Source organism: Delphinapterus leucas, chromosome 18 (genome assembly GCF_059928025.1).
Source record: "Delphinapterus leucas isolate spDelLeu-1000000601 "Yukka" chromosome 18, BTC_Dleu_Yukka2, whole genome shotgun sequence".
Classification (NCBI taxonomy): Eukaryota; Metazoa; Chordata; class Mammalia; order Artiodactyla; family Monodontidae; genus Delphinapterus; species Delphinapterus leucas.
The window spans coordinates 64,821,843-64,836,772 of NC_143146.1; the positions used below are offsets into that span (position 1 = coordinate 64,821,843).

Genomic DNA, 14,930 nt, shown 5'->3' on the forward strand with positions numbered 1-14,930 from the left:
AATGAAAGAACGCACAGCTCCAGCTATAATAAAAAAAAAGTACTCTACCATGGCTAATTAAAAGGGTACAATTTGAAAATTTACTATGAAATATATACCTACCCAGTTATTAACTTTCAACTGCTTTGAAAAAGCACAAACTGTACTGAGGAAGTAGCTACTTCACAAACTGCTATTCCCAGATGGCAGGATTCTTAAAATACCGTCTTCAGCAGAGACCCACAGTCTACTGAATGTAGCTCTAAATTTCCAGAGAGGTTAGCGCTAATGACAAGAAAAAAAAAAAAAAACACAAAACCTTAAGTCCAGAGGGGAAATCAGAATCCGTGTTTCTCAGTAAAGAAATTCAATGGCGGTAGTGATTGCAAAATTGATTGGACGGAGGGATGGAAGAGAAAGGGGGGAGGGGAAGAGAGAGGAGAGGGGGAGAGCGAGAGAGGCAGAGACAGAGAAAGAGGAGGAGAGAGGGGGACAGGCAGGGAGAAATGCTTTGAGAGAGGTTCCTGAAGAGGATGTTTCTTGGGGGAGGCTCGCTGTCATCTCCCCCTGCTTTCTCCCTGGCTTGGCTGGAAAGGCGGCTGCCTGACGGAATCCCTGAGCCTCGGGTTCTCCGCTCTCGCCTCTCATTCCCACGCCCACACTGGCCCTGTTCACCCCCTCACAAAGTGACCACGTGCCAAGAGCTCCTGAAAGCTCAAAAGGTCACCGCGCCCAGTCTCTGAGGCGTTCCTTTCCATCTCCGTCTCCTAAAGGCGGTCGGAGACCGGAGCTTAAACCCCAAATACCAGACCCCCGAAAAGCGAACAGGGAGCGTGTTTCATCTTCCAAGCCCCTGGCGAGCACCCGAGAGGAGAAGCAACTTTCGCCCCTACTTCTCGGACTCTGCCTCCGCCACTCTCGCGTTGGAAGGAGTCGCGGGGCCAGGAAGGCGGGAGAGGGCTCGCAGCTGGAGGAGCCCAGACAGCCGCCCAGGGGGTGGGAGGAGACCCCGGCGCTCGGCGGCCGCGCCCCCCGCCCCGCCCCGCGTGCCGGGAGGGTCCCCGCCTTGGCGCGCCGCGCCCTCGCCGCGTCCGCTCCGGGTCCCGGCGGGCGCGAGGGGAGGGGACAGGAGAGAGAGGAGGGCCGGGCGGCGGAGGGGAGGAGGCGCTGCGTGCCTCGCCTGCCAAAGGCAGATCCGCCCCTCCGCCCGCGAGCTACAGCGCCCCGCGCGCGGCCACAGCGCTCCGCCCGAGCCGCCGCCAGAGAGCCGCGGGAAGCGGGGCTGCACGGGCGGCGGCGCCGCGCGTCCTCCCGGAGCCCTCCGCCTGCTGCCGGCCCCTGCTTTCCCTCCCGCGTCGGGCCCGGGGGCTCCGCGGCTGTTAGGGACCGCGGCGAAGAGGGAAGGACGGTCTTGCGTGCCGTGGATGCTCCGCCCGGGAGAGACAGCAAGTTGTGAGTGCGCCCCGGCGCCGGGAGAGAAGGTGGCCGCCGCCCGCCAGCCATGTGAGTCCCGCGCGCGGCTGCCCCGGGGCGCGGGCTCCGCTCCTTTTTTCTCCGGACGCCGGAGTTGGGCTGCTCCCGGGCTCCGGACTTCCTGAGCTGGGCTGCCGGCCGGCTCTCCCTGCCCGCCGCGTCCGCTGCTGGCGTCTGCCTCCGGGGGGTGCTGCCTGCCCATCCTCATCCGCTCCCTCCGCGCGGGGCCGGCTGGAAAACGCCCCTCTGCCGCTTTGGGGGTTGAGGGATCCTTGTGTGTCTTCGGGGTGGAGTGGGGGAGGCCTTTGCCGGGGGCTGGCTAACCCCGGGGCGCCTTGCCCCAGCGCGAGGTGAGGGCGGTCTCCACCCCACGTCCCCGTGCCACCCGTCTTCCCCAGCCTCAGGGCCCAGCAGACCAACTTCAGCCGCTAATGCTGATGCTGACCTCAGTTGACAAGATTAAAAAAAAACAAAAAAACAAGTAGCCGGAACTCCCCTGGAGTGACACACTGGGGTGGAAATGGGGTGGTGGGTGGGAAGGAAAGGGCAGGGGCGAGGGTTGGGAAGGGAGGGGGTGCGTGACGTTAAGCTGGAGTAAAAAGAGCCCTGGGGATGGAACTGGGGCGCGTGGCTCTGGGCTTCTGCATTCTCTCTGAAAAGTGTGGGAAGTGGTTCTGGAACTCTTTCTGAGAGGGAAGGAGGTATGGAAGTGAATGCACGTGGAATCACTAGAATGACTGGGGTTCGATGTAGAGTCCTGGCAGGTATGGATTCTTTTTCAGATTAGACAGTGACACTCGTTCAGCGGTAGAGATGGTTCCAATAATTTAATTGGAGGCCGTGAATCAAAACTGCAGGTATGAAAATAAGCCTTTTGCAGGCTTTCTTTCGTTGACGCTAGAAGATAGTTGAGACTGAAGGCATTCACAAACGCTACTGAATGAGGACTGGGGATGCCTAATAGTCCCATCCATTGTGTATGCCTGGGCAGTGTGTAATTGTGACCCTAATTATTTTGTTCGGGCTCGTGCAGAGTGTTAATGCACCCAAAGGGACATAGAGAAGTTGCGACAAGTTATGAGCATGAACTTGCAAGCCAAATGAACAAACCACGGTATGGTTCCTCTTATTATAACATTCGGAATTATGTTTACTGCCGGTAAATATGCTACATTACTTTTAATGTGAGTATATGAAATGAATTCACTGGCTTGGCAAGTAGAAGTCATGCATTTCTTTAAGTGCATGAGTTAATTTGGGGACATTTATAGGAGATAAAGACATGAAAAAGGTTTGAGCCAGTCTGACAACATTTGAATTATGGAGAAGTTTATAGAGAGAAGGGATTCTTCTCACTTTTGAAGTATGGAGGCATCTTTGACTGTTTATTAATTGAAAGTTGTAGACCAACTGAATCGGTGTTAATCGCGTTTCTAAAAACATTTAACTTTTAATATTTCTTATGGTTTTACCAGGGACCATCTTCCTTACTGCACAGGATGGGAAGTTGATGCCCAGTAAGACTGAAGATCCGTTCTGTTAATAGACACTCTCCCATCACAGAACTGTGGATTACCTGTGGGTCCCCGGTGGTTTCACACCTTCACTCCCTCCTGCAGACCCAGAACACTTACTTTGGGTCCTCTTTGCCCCATCTGGTGAAAGATGGCATCCAGTCTGACTTGCACCGGGGTCATCTGGGCTTTGCTCTCGTTTCTTTGTGCTGCCACCTCCTGCGTGGGGTTCTTCATGCCTTACTGGCTCTGGGGATCTCAGCTGGGCAAGCCTGTGTCCTTCGGTACTTTCCGGAGGTGCTCGTATCCCGTGCACGATGAGAGTCGGCAGACGATGGTGATGGTGGAGGAATGTGGGCGCTACGCCTCCTTCCAGGGCATCCCCAGCGCAGAATGGAGGATTTCTACCATCGTGACAGGCCTGGGCTGTGGCCTGCTCCTGCTTGTGGCGCTCACCGCCCTCATGGGCTGCTGTGTGTCGGAGCTCATCTCCCGGACAGTGGGAAGAGTGGCTGGAGGAATTCAGTTTCTGGGGGGTAAGTGACTTCGCTAAATTTACATTGTTTACTGGAACCCCAAAGCAATATTGCAAGTTGTGTTCCAGTTATCTATTGAGATTATGGTAATTGACCCTTGGAACGCTCAGGGGACATAGGCTCTGGGGACAGATTGCCAAAGTCAAAGATGCTTTACAACTTCAGGAGCTCTTAATTTCTGTACATCCTTAAACATGTACATCATTGGCCTGCTCAGTACCACGTCTGTGAGGCAGTAGTGTCTAGGTTGTTTATAATGTAGTCCAGGAGACGGTTTGGATTTTATAGCTGCTGGCTCTTTATGATCAACAACAAGCAATTACAGTATCTGTGTCTTTCTGGAATCCTCAGGCCTTAGGAGATGAACACTTCATAGAAAAGTAGAAAAGGTTTTTGATTCAACATTGTCATCATAAGCCTTTTATCCTTTTTGGTGGATGTAAAATTGAGCCCTGCCCCATCTTAAACTATATTTCTAAATAAATGATTACTGTTTTAAATGAGAGATCAGTTTTACATGAACAACTATGAATTTAACTGTGCCACAAAGATAGGCTTCAGTACCTTGTTAGGGCTGAACTTCTCCCAGTGCTTTTGCTGTGAAGGAGAAAAAAAAAAAAAAAGAGTATTTAGCAAGTGATGTGTGTTTGTTTCAAAGGGACTGGCCAGTCTCACTAACACTAGAAAAGATTTGATTTTTACTTGGGTTGCCTCCAACAAGTATTGCTTCAATATCTCTGGTCATATGGTTTTAATTATACTTCATGTATTTTCTGCTGTGCCTTTCACCTCCATTTTTCAACCTGACGGGCTGAACTCGTGTGATTTATAGTCTGCCTTGGTGAAACAGGACAACCTCTGTAGATAGTACAGAGTTCAAGAAAACAGGAAGCCAGGAAAACGTATAAAATGTATTCGTAACTTCATTACAAAGTAAAAGTCTGTTGCTCTTTCATTGGGTGTTTTCTCATGGTCTTCGCTGAAAAATGCAGGAGAAGAAAAAACATTAAAAATGGAGAGTTCTGGAGTAGAGTCTATATTGGAGAAACCCCAACAGATGATTTCAGATGATTTAATATAAAACCTTCAAGTAACATTTTGGGTCAGAAAATTCTTGTGCTAAAAATTCAAGTGGCTGAAAGTTTTGCGTTTCTGAGTCAGAGATATGTTGTTTGCAGTTCTTGATTTCCTTACCAGATGTAACTTTGTTCTCATCTGTTTTTTCCCACTGGTCTTGCATCCCACTCTGCCCTAGGAGGCAAGCTGTGGGACTTACTATCCTTCCTCTACTGCTTCACTGTTCAGCATTGAGCACAAGTCTTGCGTGTGATGTGTGGATTCCTACAGAAAGACAGTACAGTAAAGCTATTAGGCAGTATAATGAGGTTTTTGTAGAGAGTGGAAATACAAACCCAGAGTTAAAAACTTGTTGATACCACAGATTTGAAGAATAGGACTAATGCCAGGAATATGTTTAAGGTTTTTTTTCTTTAAGAATAAACTTGATTTGCTGTTTGTGTTTCACTTGGCTCAGGAAAAATACTGGGGCGGTTTCTTTTTCTCCTCTTCTGGTAAATATTCCTTTTCCTTTTCTTCTTCGTTTTAGGGCAGGGACTACTGTTATTTCTGGCAGAACAGGAAAGTGCTTACAAAGAGAAATCAGTTTTTATTGATTACCTTTAAACGTATAATGAAGGAAGGCAACAGGAAGTAAATCTGAGACTGGTGAGATTTATAGATTTGAGGGAATTATAAAGAGCTAAATGTTCTACTTTACATAAAACTCAAGGGGAAAGGCCATTGGGGAAGTTATGTATACTTTTTAAAGGACTGTTTTTTCCTTAGTATATGCTTTTCATGAACTCTGGTTTGGTAAGAGTTACCGACATTGAGCTGAAGATATAGGTTATTATTAGCATTTCTCAAATCCTGGCAGAAAATAATTCTGAATGTAAAACCTAAGAGGGCTTTTCTGATTCGAACCTTTTGAGGGCCCGAGTAAGTAAATACATCCCATTACCCAAGATAGTAGTCATTTTAGAATTAAAAAATAACTTGAATTACGGAAAAGGTTTTGAAAAATCTGCCATTAAACATTACCATTTAGTGATAGACCAGTTGACCAAAAAAATGCTTCAGAAAGAATTACTCCTGTTGTTCATTTCATGATTGAGTTTTTATTCATAAGAAAAAGTGGTAAATAATTTTATTTTATGAAAGTTTTCATAAAATGGGTGGGTTTCATAAAGACTGCAAAATACCAAACCACTGGGTTCTATGAATTCCGTCAATGGCCATGCTTCCGAAATACAGTCAGAGTGCAGGGCACCCTGCTATAAGGCGGATTCTTCTACTAAAAATGATTCACCCAGAAAGGTTATGTTTAGCTAAAGTTAGGATTGCTCCAGAACAACAGGAAACAGGATAATGGCAAAGTACAGAGGCATCCTACTTAAACATGCCTGCTGTGTCTGGAGTTTGCACATATGGTGTAACATCAGGCAGTAAAACCCCTGCAGTACTTTGGAACTAGTTAAAGGACAAAGTGTCAACCTTCATTTTGAATTGTCTTGCTGTGGTTGGTTAGAGGTCAAAATGTCACCTGTAAACGGGTGGAACAACACAGAATGGGACTGTTGTCCATGGACATTTACTACCTATAAAAGAAATACTTCAAGGAATCAATGACTTCTGCCTTTCTTGTGGTAACTTGCATAAACTTTAATTGCCACCGTCTCCATCTTATATTTGAAGTCATGTCTTGGTCATAATTTTTAAAAACCAGCCTGGATTGAGTTTTACCCTCAATTGAATTTTTAAAAGGCATGTAGAAAGCCTTTGAGTAGTATCACGTGTAATAAAAATGTTACCATGCAGAGATTGTGATAATGGTGTTATGAGAAAATAGAGGTTGTAATGTTGTTTTTGTTTGTGGAACACAAAATCATGTGCTTTCAAATACTGTTGTAGTCATTAAGTACTTTAACAGAATTTTTGAAACTTCATACCAAACTTTTGACGTACGTGTTAGTAAAATACCTTATTTACATGCTCTGTAAGTGAAGCATGTAAAGACATATTAAGGCTGTCTTAAGTTCTGCCCACTGGTGCTTGCAATTGTCAGGGTCTGAATTTGTAGATTTCATCTTTGGAAACTACTGGCGCTCTAACGACGGGGTATGGAAAAGAGTCCCAAATTGGTATTATTCCACATTTAGTTGGGATGTGAGTCACATATATGTATAAAATGAGTGTAGACTACTAATCACTGGCAAAAAACTACCTTCCCAGTGTAGATACTGCTCTGTCCTGAGAAGCCAGGGGAGACCCGTCTCCTCAACTAATTGATGGTTACGTGCTGCTCAAGACGGTAATGATGACAAAGTGTTTCTTAGAGCATCCCTGTCTCTGTGCTGAAAGCATCGTTGCCTCTCCAGAGTCCCCTCACTGTAGGGCTCCACCTGGGCTGTCTTTCATCCCTTTGGGTGAGGGCTTGGGACTTCTCCTCCCCTTGCTGCACTTTGAACCTGACCTGACATATGGTGTGTCCCATCGTGCTTTCCTTCATATCCAGGCTCCGTCAAGTGACAGCTGAGGAATAAGATAAGTAAGTGTTGGCGTATTAATGGGCATGGTGGCTTTTTAGTGACAGTGTCTTAACTGAAAGAAGTTGCTCTAATTTCAAGAAATCGAGCCATTTCTTGGGCCAGTTGGGGGGGTAGGCAGAACTCTCTTTGTTCCTCTTTAAATTGCGCCTCACAGATCACAAACCCCTCCTGTTTCCTTCAGCTCCCTCTAACCTTACAATATAAAGTCCAGGCAAGCGGCCTTGAGTTCTGAGCCAGTGGTTCTCAAACTTTAGCATGCATCGGAGTCACCCTCAGGACTTTTTAAAACAGATTTTTGGAGCCCACCCAGGGCGGCTCCCTGATTAGTAGGTTTTGGGGGGTTGGCCAGGGGAGTTGATAATGTGTATTTCTAACAAGTTCCCAGATGATGCTGGTTCTGAGACCACCGCCTTGAGAACCCTGCTCTAAGTTCATCATTTTGTATTTTTTAAGATGTGACTTCTGGTAGATGGCTTACATTCAGAATTTAGTTAATGTTTAGTTTTTATCATGATCTTATTTACACCTCTCTGACTGGACTGTAAAAAGACCCCATCTCTGTGGTTTGGTATTGACTGAACACATCGATCTATCCTGGTCTTTTTTTTTTTTTTTTTTTTGTGGTACGCGGACCTCTCATTATTGTGGCCTCTCCAGCTGCAGAGCACAGGCGCCGGACGCGCAGGCTCAGCGGCCATGGCTCACGGGCCCAGCCGCTCCGCGGCACGTGGGATCTTCCCGGACCGGGGCACGAACCCGTGTCCCCTGCATCGGCAGGCGGACTCTCAACCACTGCGCCACCAGGGAAGCCCATGTCCTGGTTTTTGACACAGAAAATTATCCTGGAATTTTCTCTCTTAATACATATTATATATACATCATAATGATCATTTATATATTATATATGTATTCTTTTATTTATCATTGCCCTATACCAGAAACAAGATTTGACAGATGGAGAACTCAAAATAAGACCGTAATACATCCTCTGTAGTTCTCAGGCAGTGGATTTGCGGTAAGGAATTGGCTAACTGAAAGACGTAAAGATCTTACTGCAGATCACAGAGATGGGCCAAGACAGTTCTTGGTCCCAACTCCCTAAAGCCACGTGTATCTTGGAAAAGCCAGAATGATTAGGCCAGGAGGGCACTCAGGAACCAGCCACTCTGAGCTTCTGTTCCTAAGCAGGATCGTACTTAAATCAGCTTTGACTAAGAAGTCATGGTCTTAAGCATCTCTAGGGAAGAAGATGATGCTGACTGACAGTACTTTCTAGGACCACAGCCCACATCTTCCATCACACTCAGACGTCCCAGGCACACTGATACGACAGAGAGCAAGCTTGAGATGGAGACAGTGCAAGGGTGTGAGTGGGGCTTGGCAGCCAGGAAGAAGGGAAAGGGAGATGCAGTGTAGACAGCTCAAACGAACAGCACAGATAGCATCTACTCCGAGCTCGGGATTTGTTAAAGGCAGGGATGCTGATGAATTAACTGATGTTTTATATGTTTTATATGTTTATATCTAATAAGGTTTTAAAATTAAATTTCCAAGTAGTCATTGTCACCAGTTTTATTTATTTATTTTTTAAAATATACTTCCCCACCACCCCAGAAGAACTTGTTTTTTGTCTTACTTTGGAAAGTGTTTCATTGTTTTCAGACTTTTCTGTGAAGCTTCCAAGTTCTCCACATCAGTAATTGACATCAGAATTCAGCGCAATATTCTTTTAGTTCTCTAGTGGGCCTGAAAGTTACCTGACAGTTTATTCCACTGGAGAATCCAAAGCCCTGCCCCAGAGTGTGTGATTTGGTAGGTCTGGCGGGGGGTGGGGGGGGGTGGGCAGGGGAAGCACTTTTAACAAACTCTCCAGCAGTTCTAGACATAGATGGTCTATGGATCACATTTTGAGAAACATGAACAATTTTATTCACTCAAAACCTTATGTGTTACTGGTGTGGGAGCACAGACTTCTGTAAAGCTAAGTCTGGATTATTAGTCTCTTTCCGTGATTGTTGTTTGGGGGATGATGTGATATAAGCAGCAGATAGCAGAATTAGCGTAGGAACAGAGCAGTTTATAACTGTGTTTTCCTTTATATTAGTGGCCTTAGATGTTACTGGGATGGTCAGGCCTGTGTATACACCCAGAAAGGGGAAGAACCAAATCTTTTCCGTGCTTCACTTAGATGAAGATGGTATTTCTGCCTATGACTCCAATTGCAAATTACAGACCTGCTCTCATTGCCAGTGCTGTGTTTTGTGTCATTCACCCTGTATCAGTGAGCTGTGGCTGGTTCCTGTTCAGGTAGAGTGTGCCCAAATCCTTGGCTTCTTTTCTGCCAAGTATACTCAGTTTTTTATTTTCTGTTATTAGCTTTGACTTCCAAGATTGTATCTCTGAAGTAAAACATAATAATGATACTAAATCTTAAAAATGGAGGAGTAAGGAGTTGTCCATTGAACTTGGGCATATCATATTAGCAGCTCCGATAGACTTTTTCCCTAGGATTATTTAGATGTTTTTTTTTTTTCCCGCAGGGTTCAAATCTTCATTTACTTTATGTGGAGTAGAGTCTTTCTAAGAGAATCATTTGATTTTTTTCCCCTTTTAAAAAAATTTTATTTATTTTTAATTGAAGTATAGTTGATTTACAATGTTGTGTTAGTTTCTGGTGTACAGCAAGGTGACTCAGTTTTATATATATACATCCTTTTTCATCTTGTTTTCCATTATGGTTGATTACAGGATGTTGAATATAGTTCCCTGTGCTATACAGTAGGACCTTGTTGTCCATCCATTCTGTACATAATAGTTTGCATCTGCTAATCCCAAACTTCCAATCCTTCCCTCTCCCACCCTCTTCCCCGCCCTCTGCCTTGGCAACCACAAGTCTTTTCTCCATGTCTGTGAGTCGATTTCCGTTTCATAGGTAGTTTCATTTGTGCCATAGTTTAGGAGAATCGTTTGATTTTTAACTTGCTTCCCTTTGTTGCCACCATCTAACACAGCTGTAGCCTGATCCTTCTGAGGCCAGGGTCCGTCTGGACTGGTTAACTTCACTAAGACATAGATTGCAGATTGGTTCGTTGCCTTGTAAAAAACGTATTTTCAGTTACAAGGAAAACCAACTGAGGCATGTGAATTCACAACCAATTCTAAAACAAAAACTTTAAACGCACACTCAAGAGAGCTTTACCTCATTCTGTGTAGGTAGCATCACGAAATGCATCCAGTTTGCTCTCTGAACAAACTCATCACTGTTACACTGTCGGTACACTGTTACACTTGAGCTCTGCAGCTACCTCCAGCTTGGCAAGGGTGTCTTGTTGTGTGTGTTGCTTATAATCAGAAAGAAAAACAGCATTAAGTTCAAAACTTTTATTCCTGGAGGTCATTGAAATTCATCTTTTTGTTTTCATGAGGCATCACCCTCAAGTGTGTTCTGGGGAGCGCTGGCTCCGGAGGGAGTACCAGTAGGTATTGAAAAAGCAGAATCATCTTGGGAACAAGTAGATTGGAGAAACACTTGGTTATGGAAAGTTAATAAATTTCATTACAGCAGAACTTCACAGAGCCTGGAGTATGTCAATGCTTATACCAATCTCCTGGGGGCGTGGGGAAGGCATAGCATTAAGTGTAGTGTTAAGTGTTTCCCTAACTAATTTGGAACTGGCTCCCTGAAGGGACCAGTGATCCTTGGAACATACTCAGTTCTCATTTCTTTCACCCCAGTGAGGCAGGTAATTTGTTCTCTCTCTCTCTCTCTCTCTCTCTTTTTTTTTAAACAGCTGTGAACACTGAATTTTAGAGAGCGACACCCAGAGTTATCCCATTAGTTACGTGTTGAGCTGTGAACGCTGTCATCATAATATTAAAGTGTTAATTGACATTCCACCTTGTATTATATGTAGAATTCAGAATTTCTGGCAATGATGAATAGTAAGTCTCTTAACATAGGTGAATATTTTTATTGTTCCTTTGGTCCCCAGTTTCTGTTTGTAGTACCATAGAACCACTTGAAGTAATGTGACATAGCAACTTTTTGCCAATTCCCAAAACAGGTTAATGTTAATAAGGTAACATGCAGTAGAGAGACCATTAGGGGAGAATGCCAAAACCTCCAACCAAAGCAAATATGCTGTCTTTAAAAAATTATGTGACAGAAGAATTTATCTCTCATTAATACACGCTGGCCATACACGCTGGCCAAGTTTTCTAGTGTAAGTTCCCTAGTGTAAGTTCCCCATTGTTAGAAGCTCTTGTAGTAATCTTTTAAGACTGAAGATAATGTTAATTTTAGAGGACACACTTCTTTTCTTTTTAAAATTGAAGTATAGATGATTTACAATGTTGTGTTAATTTCTGCTGTACAGCAAAGTGATTGACACACACACACACACACACGTTCTTTTTTATATTCTTTTCCATTATGGTTTATCACAGGAAATTGAATACAGTTCCCTGTGCTATACAGTAGGACCTTGTTGTTTATCTCTTCTGTGTATAATGGTTTGCATCTGCTCACCCCAAACTCCCACTCCATCCCTCCCCCACCCCCTACCCTTGGGAACCACAGGTCTGTTCTCTATGTCTGTGAGTCTGGTTCTGTTTCGTAGGTAGGTTCATTTGGTGAGGACACATTTCTTAAATAACAAAACCAAGGACCTTGTGTCTCTCTTCAGAAACGAAGGATAATGTTCTACTTTGTCAACCTTGATCAATAAAATATTATGATAGAAACACAGAGAGTTCTAGCTAGATCCCTCTAAAGGAGTCTGGTGATTTCCCAGGGACTGTTGAATGGTCATTTTTAGAAGATCACGAGGTTGGATTCATACCCCAATACCCCAGTGTTGGTGCGTTGATATTGCTGACTAATTATTGGGGGATCGAGTTATCCTTTCTTTTCTTTATATGATAGACATCATACCAGTTAGTGATTTTCTTTTAGAATTCATAAAGCTCAAGTGTTAATGTAAGGTCCAGAACTGACCTGCTTATAACTTCAGTGAGTAATTTACCTTCCGTGCGCCTCATTTTCAGTAATCAGGCAACATCAGATACCATGATGTACTAAAACACATATAAAAATATTGTTGGATAAAAAGAAAGTACCATTTTATGGTTCTTTTTTTCTTGTATGTCCTATCTCTTCAAATAGAACAAGAACTAAGATTTACATTTTGCTTCTATCCCTATGGTGACTAGAATAGTAAATGACATCTTGTATATTCGATTAATACTTGATATATTAGTTTTAATTATTTATTAGCAACATTTTTATTTGAAAAGTGTGACCTTGTTATTCTGTACCTCACAGGACTATTTCAAAGAAGAAATAAAATGTCACAAATGTGAAGACACTTAAAGCAATGACCCCTTAACTGATGTCCCTGTGTAATGTCAGTCTTTTGATAAAAGTGTTCCATAGTCATATATGTTGAAAAGACGTTGCATAATTCTGCATCTCTGTCTTCAAGCACATTTTGAAACCTCTGAATGAACTGTATTATCTGCAATAAAGAAAGAAGCTGCTGTGGTCTGAATGTTTGTGACACCTCCAAAATTCATTTGTTGAAATCCTAATGTCAAATGGGATAGTATTAGGAGGTGATGGCTTTGGGAAATGATTAGGTCCTGAAGGTGGAGCCCTCATGAATGAGATTAATGCCTTTATCAAAGAAGTTTGAGATAGCATCCTTGCCCCTTCTGCCATGTGAGGATACAAGGAGAAGAGAACCCTCACCCTACCGCCCTGACACCGTCATCTTAGACTTCCGGCTTCCAGAACTGGGAGAAATAAATTTCTGTTGTTTCTAAGCCACCTTGTCTGTGGTATTTTGTCATTGCAGCTCGAATGGACCAAGAGACCAGCTTAATTTGTTTAGCACTGTGTTTCACAAACTTATTTGGGAAAGGCAGCGTCCTACTTAACCTGTTACAGGCAACAGTATCTTTTTGAGTCAATGGCCAGCACAACAAACTTGAGGAAATGCTGAGTTAAAATATGTTATAAATGCAGGGAATTAGTGTTTATGGACATTCAGCAGTATTTATTGAGTGCCTACTATCTGTCAGATACCATGCTGGGTGCTGGGATACAAGTTGAGGTGAGGTCCCTGCTATAGCGGAGCTCACAGCCTTCTGGAGGAAACCAACATGCGAAGTATAGTCACAACCCAAAGGGCTCGTGATGCAGACACCCACTCCGTTGCATACAGTGATCGGCTGGTGAGGCTCGTCCAGCTGCCAAGTGAGATGCTCACCAGCCTCGCACGGCGCGCCAGTCATTCTCCGGCATCGCAGGAGACTGCATTTCCCAGAAGCCTCGACACCTGGCATCTGGGTAGATGCAGCCAGTGGGAGGCACTCTTGGAGGATGGGAGGCTGTCCGGGAGAAGCCAGGGTATCTCTCCCTCTCTAGCTCTCCCTTGGGCAGAATCTCCGGCAGCAGTAGTCCTTCCTTCTGGAAAGCCCAGCCCTTCCCGGTCCCAGCTCCCATCAGGAGCCACTGTCGTGATCCTCCCCTAGTCACACGGTCCGGTTCTTCTAGTTGTCAGTAATGCCATCTTCCCCCCAACATCGCTCCAGTCTCATGGATGGTAGCAGTTTTCTGCTGATGCCAGTTTCTGGGTCACCTCTTTAACTCCTGTCTGGCGTTTTAGCTCTTCTGTCATCTGTGTAACCAATTTCCTGTATTATATTAAATCCTCTGGGTTTGAAATACTTAGGATGGTTTCTGCTTTCCTGGACCCTGGCTAAAATACAACATATAATTCAAATTCCTACCTTAGCCAAGTGGCAGATTACGTCATACTGTGAACTTTTGGGGGGGGGTTGGTGAATAGGCATAAATCTCAGATGTTTAAAAATGCCCAGGGTCCATTGAAGTGTGCATAAAATGCTGTAGGAGCACAGGAAAGGGAGGGACCTTGTGTCTGGAGGGGTTTCGAAAGGCTTCATAGCAGAGGTGCTATTGAGCTGAGTCAGAAGGATGAGCAGAGGCTCCCTGGGATTTCGAGCAGGAGAAATGTCAAATTCTCAAAGCCAAGGAGTTGTAAAAAGATCTGATGGGAATTCAGGGAATGGCAGCGTACTCTAAGGTAGGGGGCAGAGGTGATGTGACAGAGGATCAGGTCTGAAGGTCCCTGTTCATATTCTATGGTAAGAAGTCTACACTTAACTAAAGTTAAATGAAGTTTTTCAGTGGTTATGGGTGAAATTGACTTAGGAACTATATAATCCAGTAGCAAGTGAGGAGTAAAGACTGATTTGGGGAAACGACAAAACCAGGGAAGGCAGCAAGAGGCTTGTTACAGCAGGCTTGGCCAGAGATGGTGAGAACCTCATCGAAGCTGTGGGAATACAGAGAAAACGATTTTGAAGACATTTCTGAGATAGAGGCAAACGGGTTTTGCTGCTCCTATTTTTAGATGAATAGATGAGGAAATGAATGATGTCTCAGTAATTTTATATTTCTGTGTATATAAAAAACCAGGCATTTTTCCCTAGTTCCTCAGAAAATTAGAAAACAAACAAGAAAACATAAATTATAGCAGCTCTGTTTTGATTTACAGAGTGAAACGTTTAAAAAAGTAATAGACATTGTTACCACAGCATGTAGATGTAACTTACTGTATAAAATTACAATGTAGACATCTTTAATTTTATAACTGTTTAACATTCACCTGTGTGCAAATGAGGGTTACTGATGTAGGCTCAGCACACCTGGGGGCTTCTAAGAGGAGCATTCTTGATGACACCTAAAGTGACTCTCAGTGTCGTGTCATTGAACTTCACTGGCTTCTCACAAACAG

General features: G+C 44.2%; 1 protein-coding gene across 3 annotated transcripts in view; it reads left to right on the top strand.

The window, feature by feature from the left end:
* The first annotated feature begins 1,027 nt into the window (after window positions 1–1,027).
* Window positions 1,028–14,930, top strand: part of LHFPL6 (LHFPL tetraspan subfamily member 6) — a 275,293-nt gene continuing 261,390 nt past the window's right edge. The window contains exons 1-2 of one of the 3 annotated variants that reach the window (XM_089899652.1): window positions 1,028–1,482; window positions 2,928–3,502. In XM_089899652.1, coding sequence (XP_089755778.1) covers window positions 3,118–3,502 — 385 coding nt within the window. In that variant the 5' untranslated portion in view covers window positions 1,028–1,482; window positions 2,928–3,117. Of the gene's footprint in view, window positions 1,483–1,991; window positions 2,310–2,927; window positions 3,503–14,930 lie in introns of those variants that run through there. The other 2 variants (XM_022574712.3, XM_089899651.1) reach the window with 2 other exon arrangements.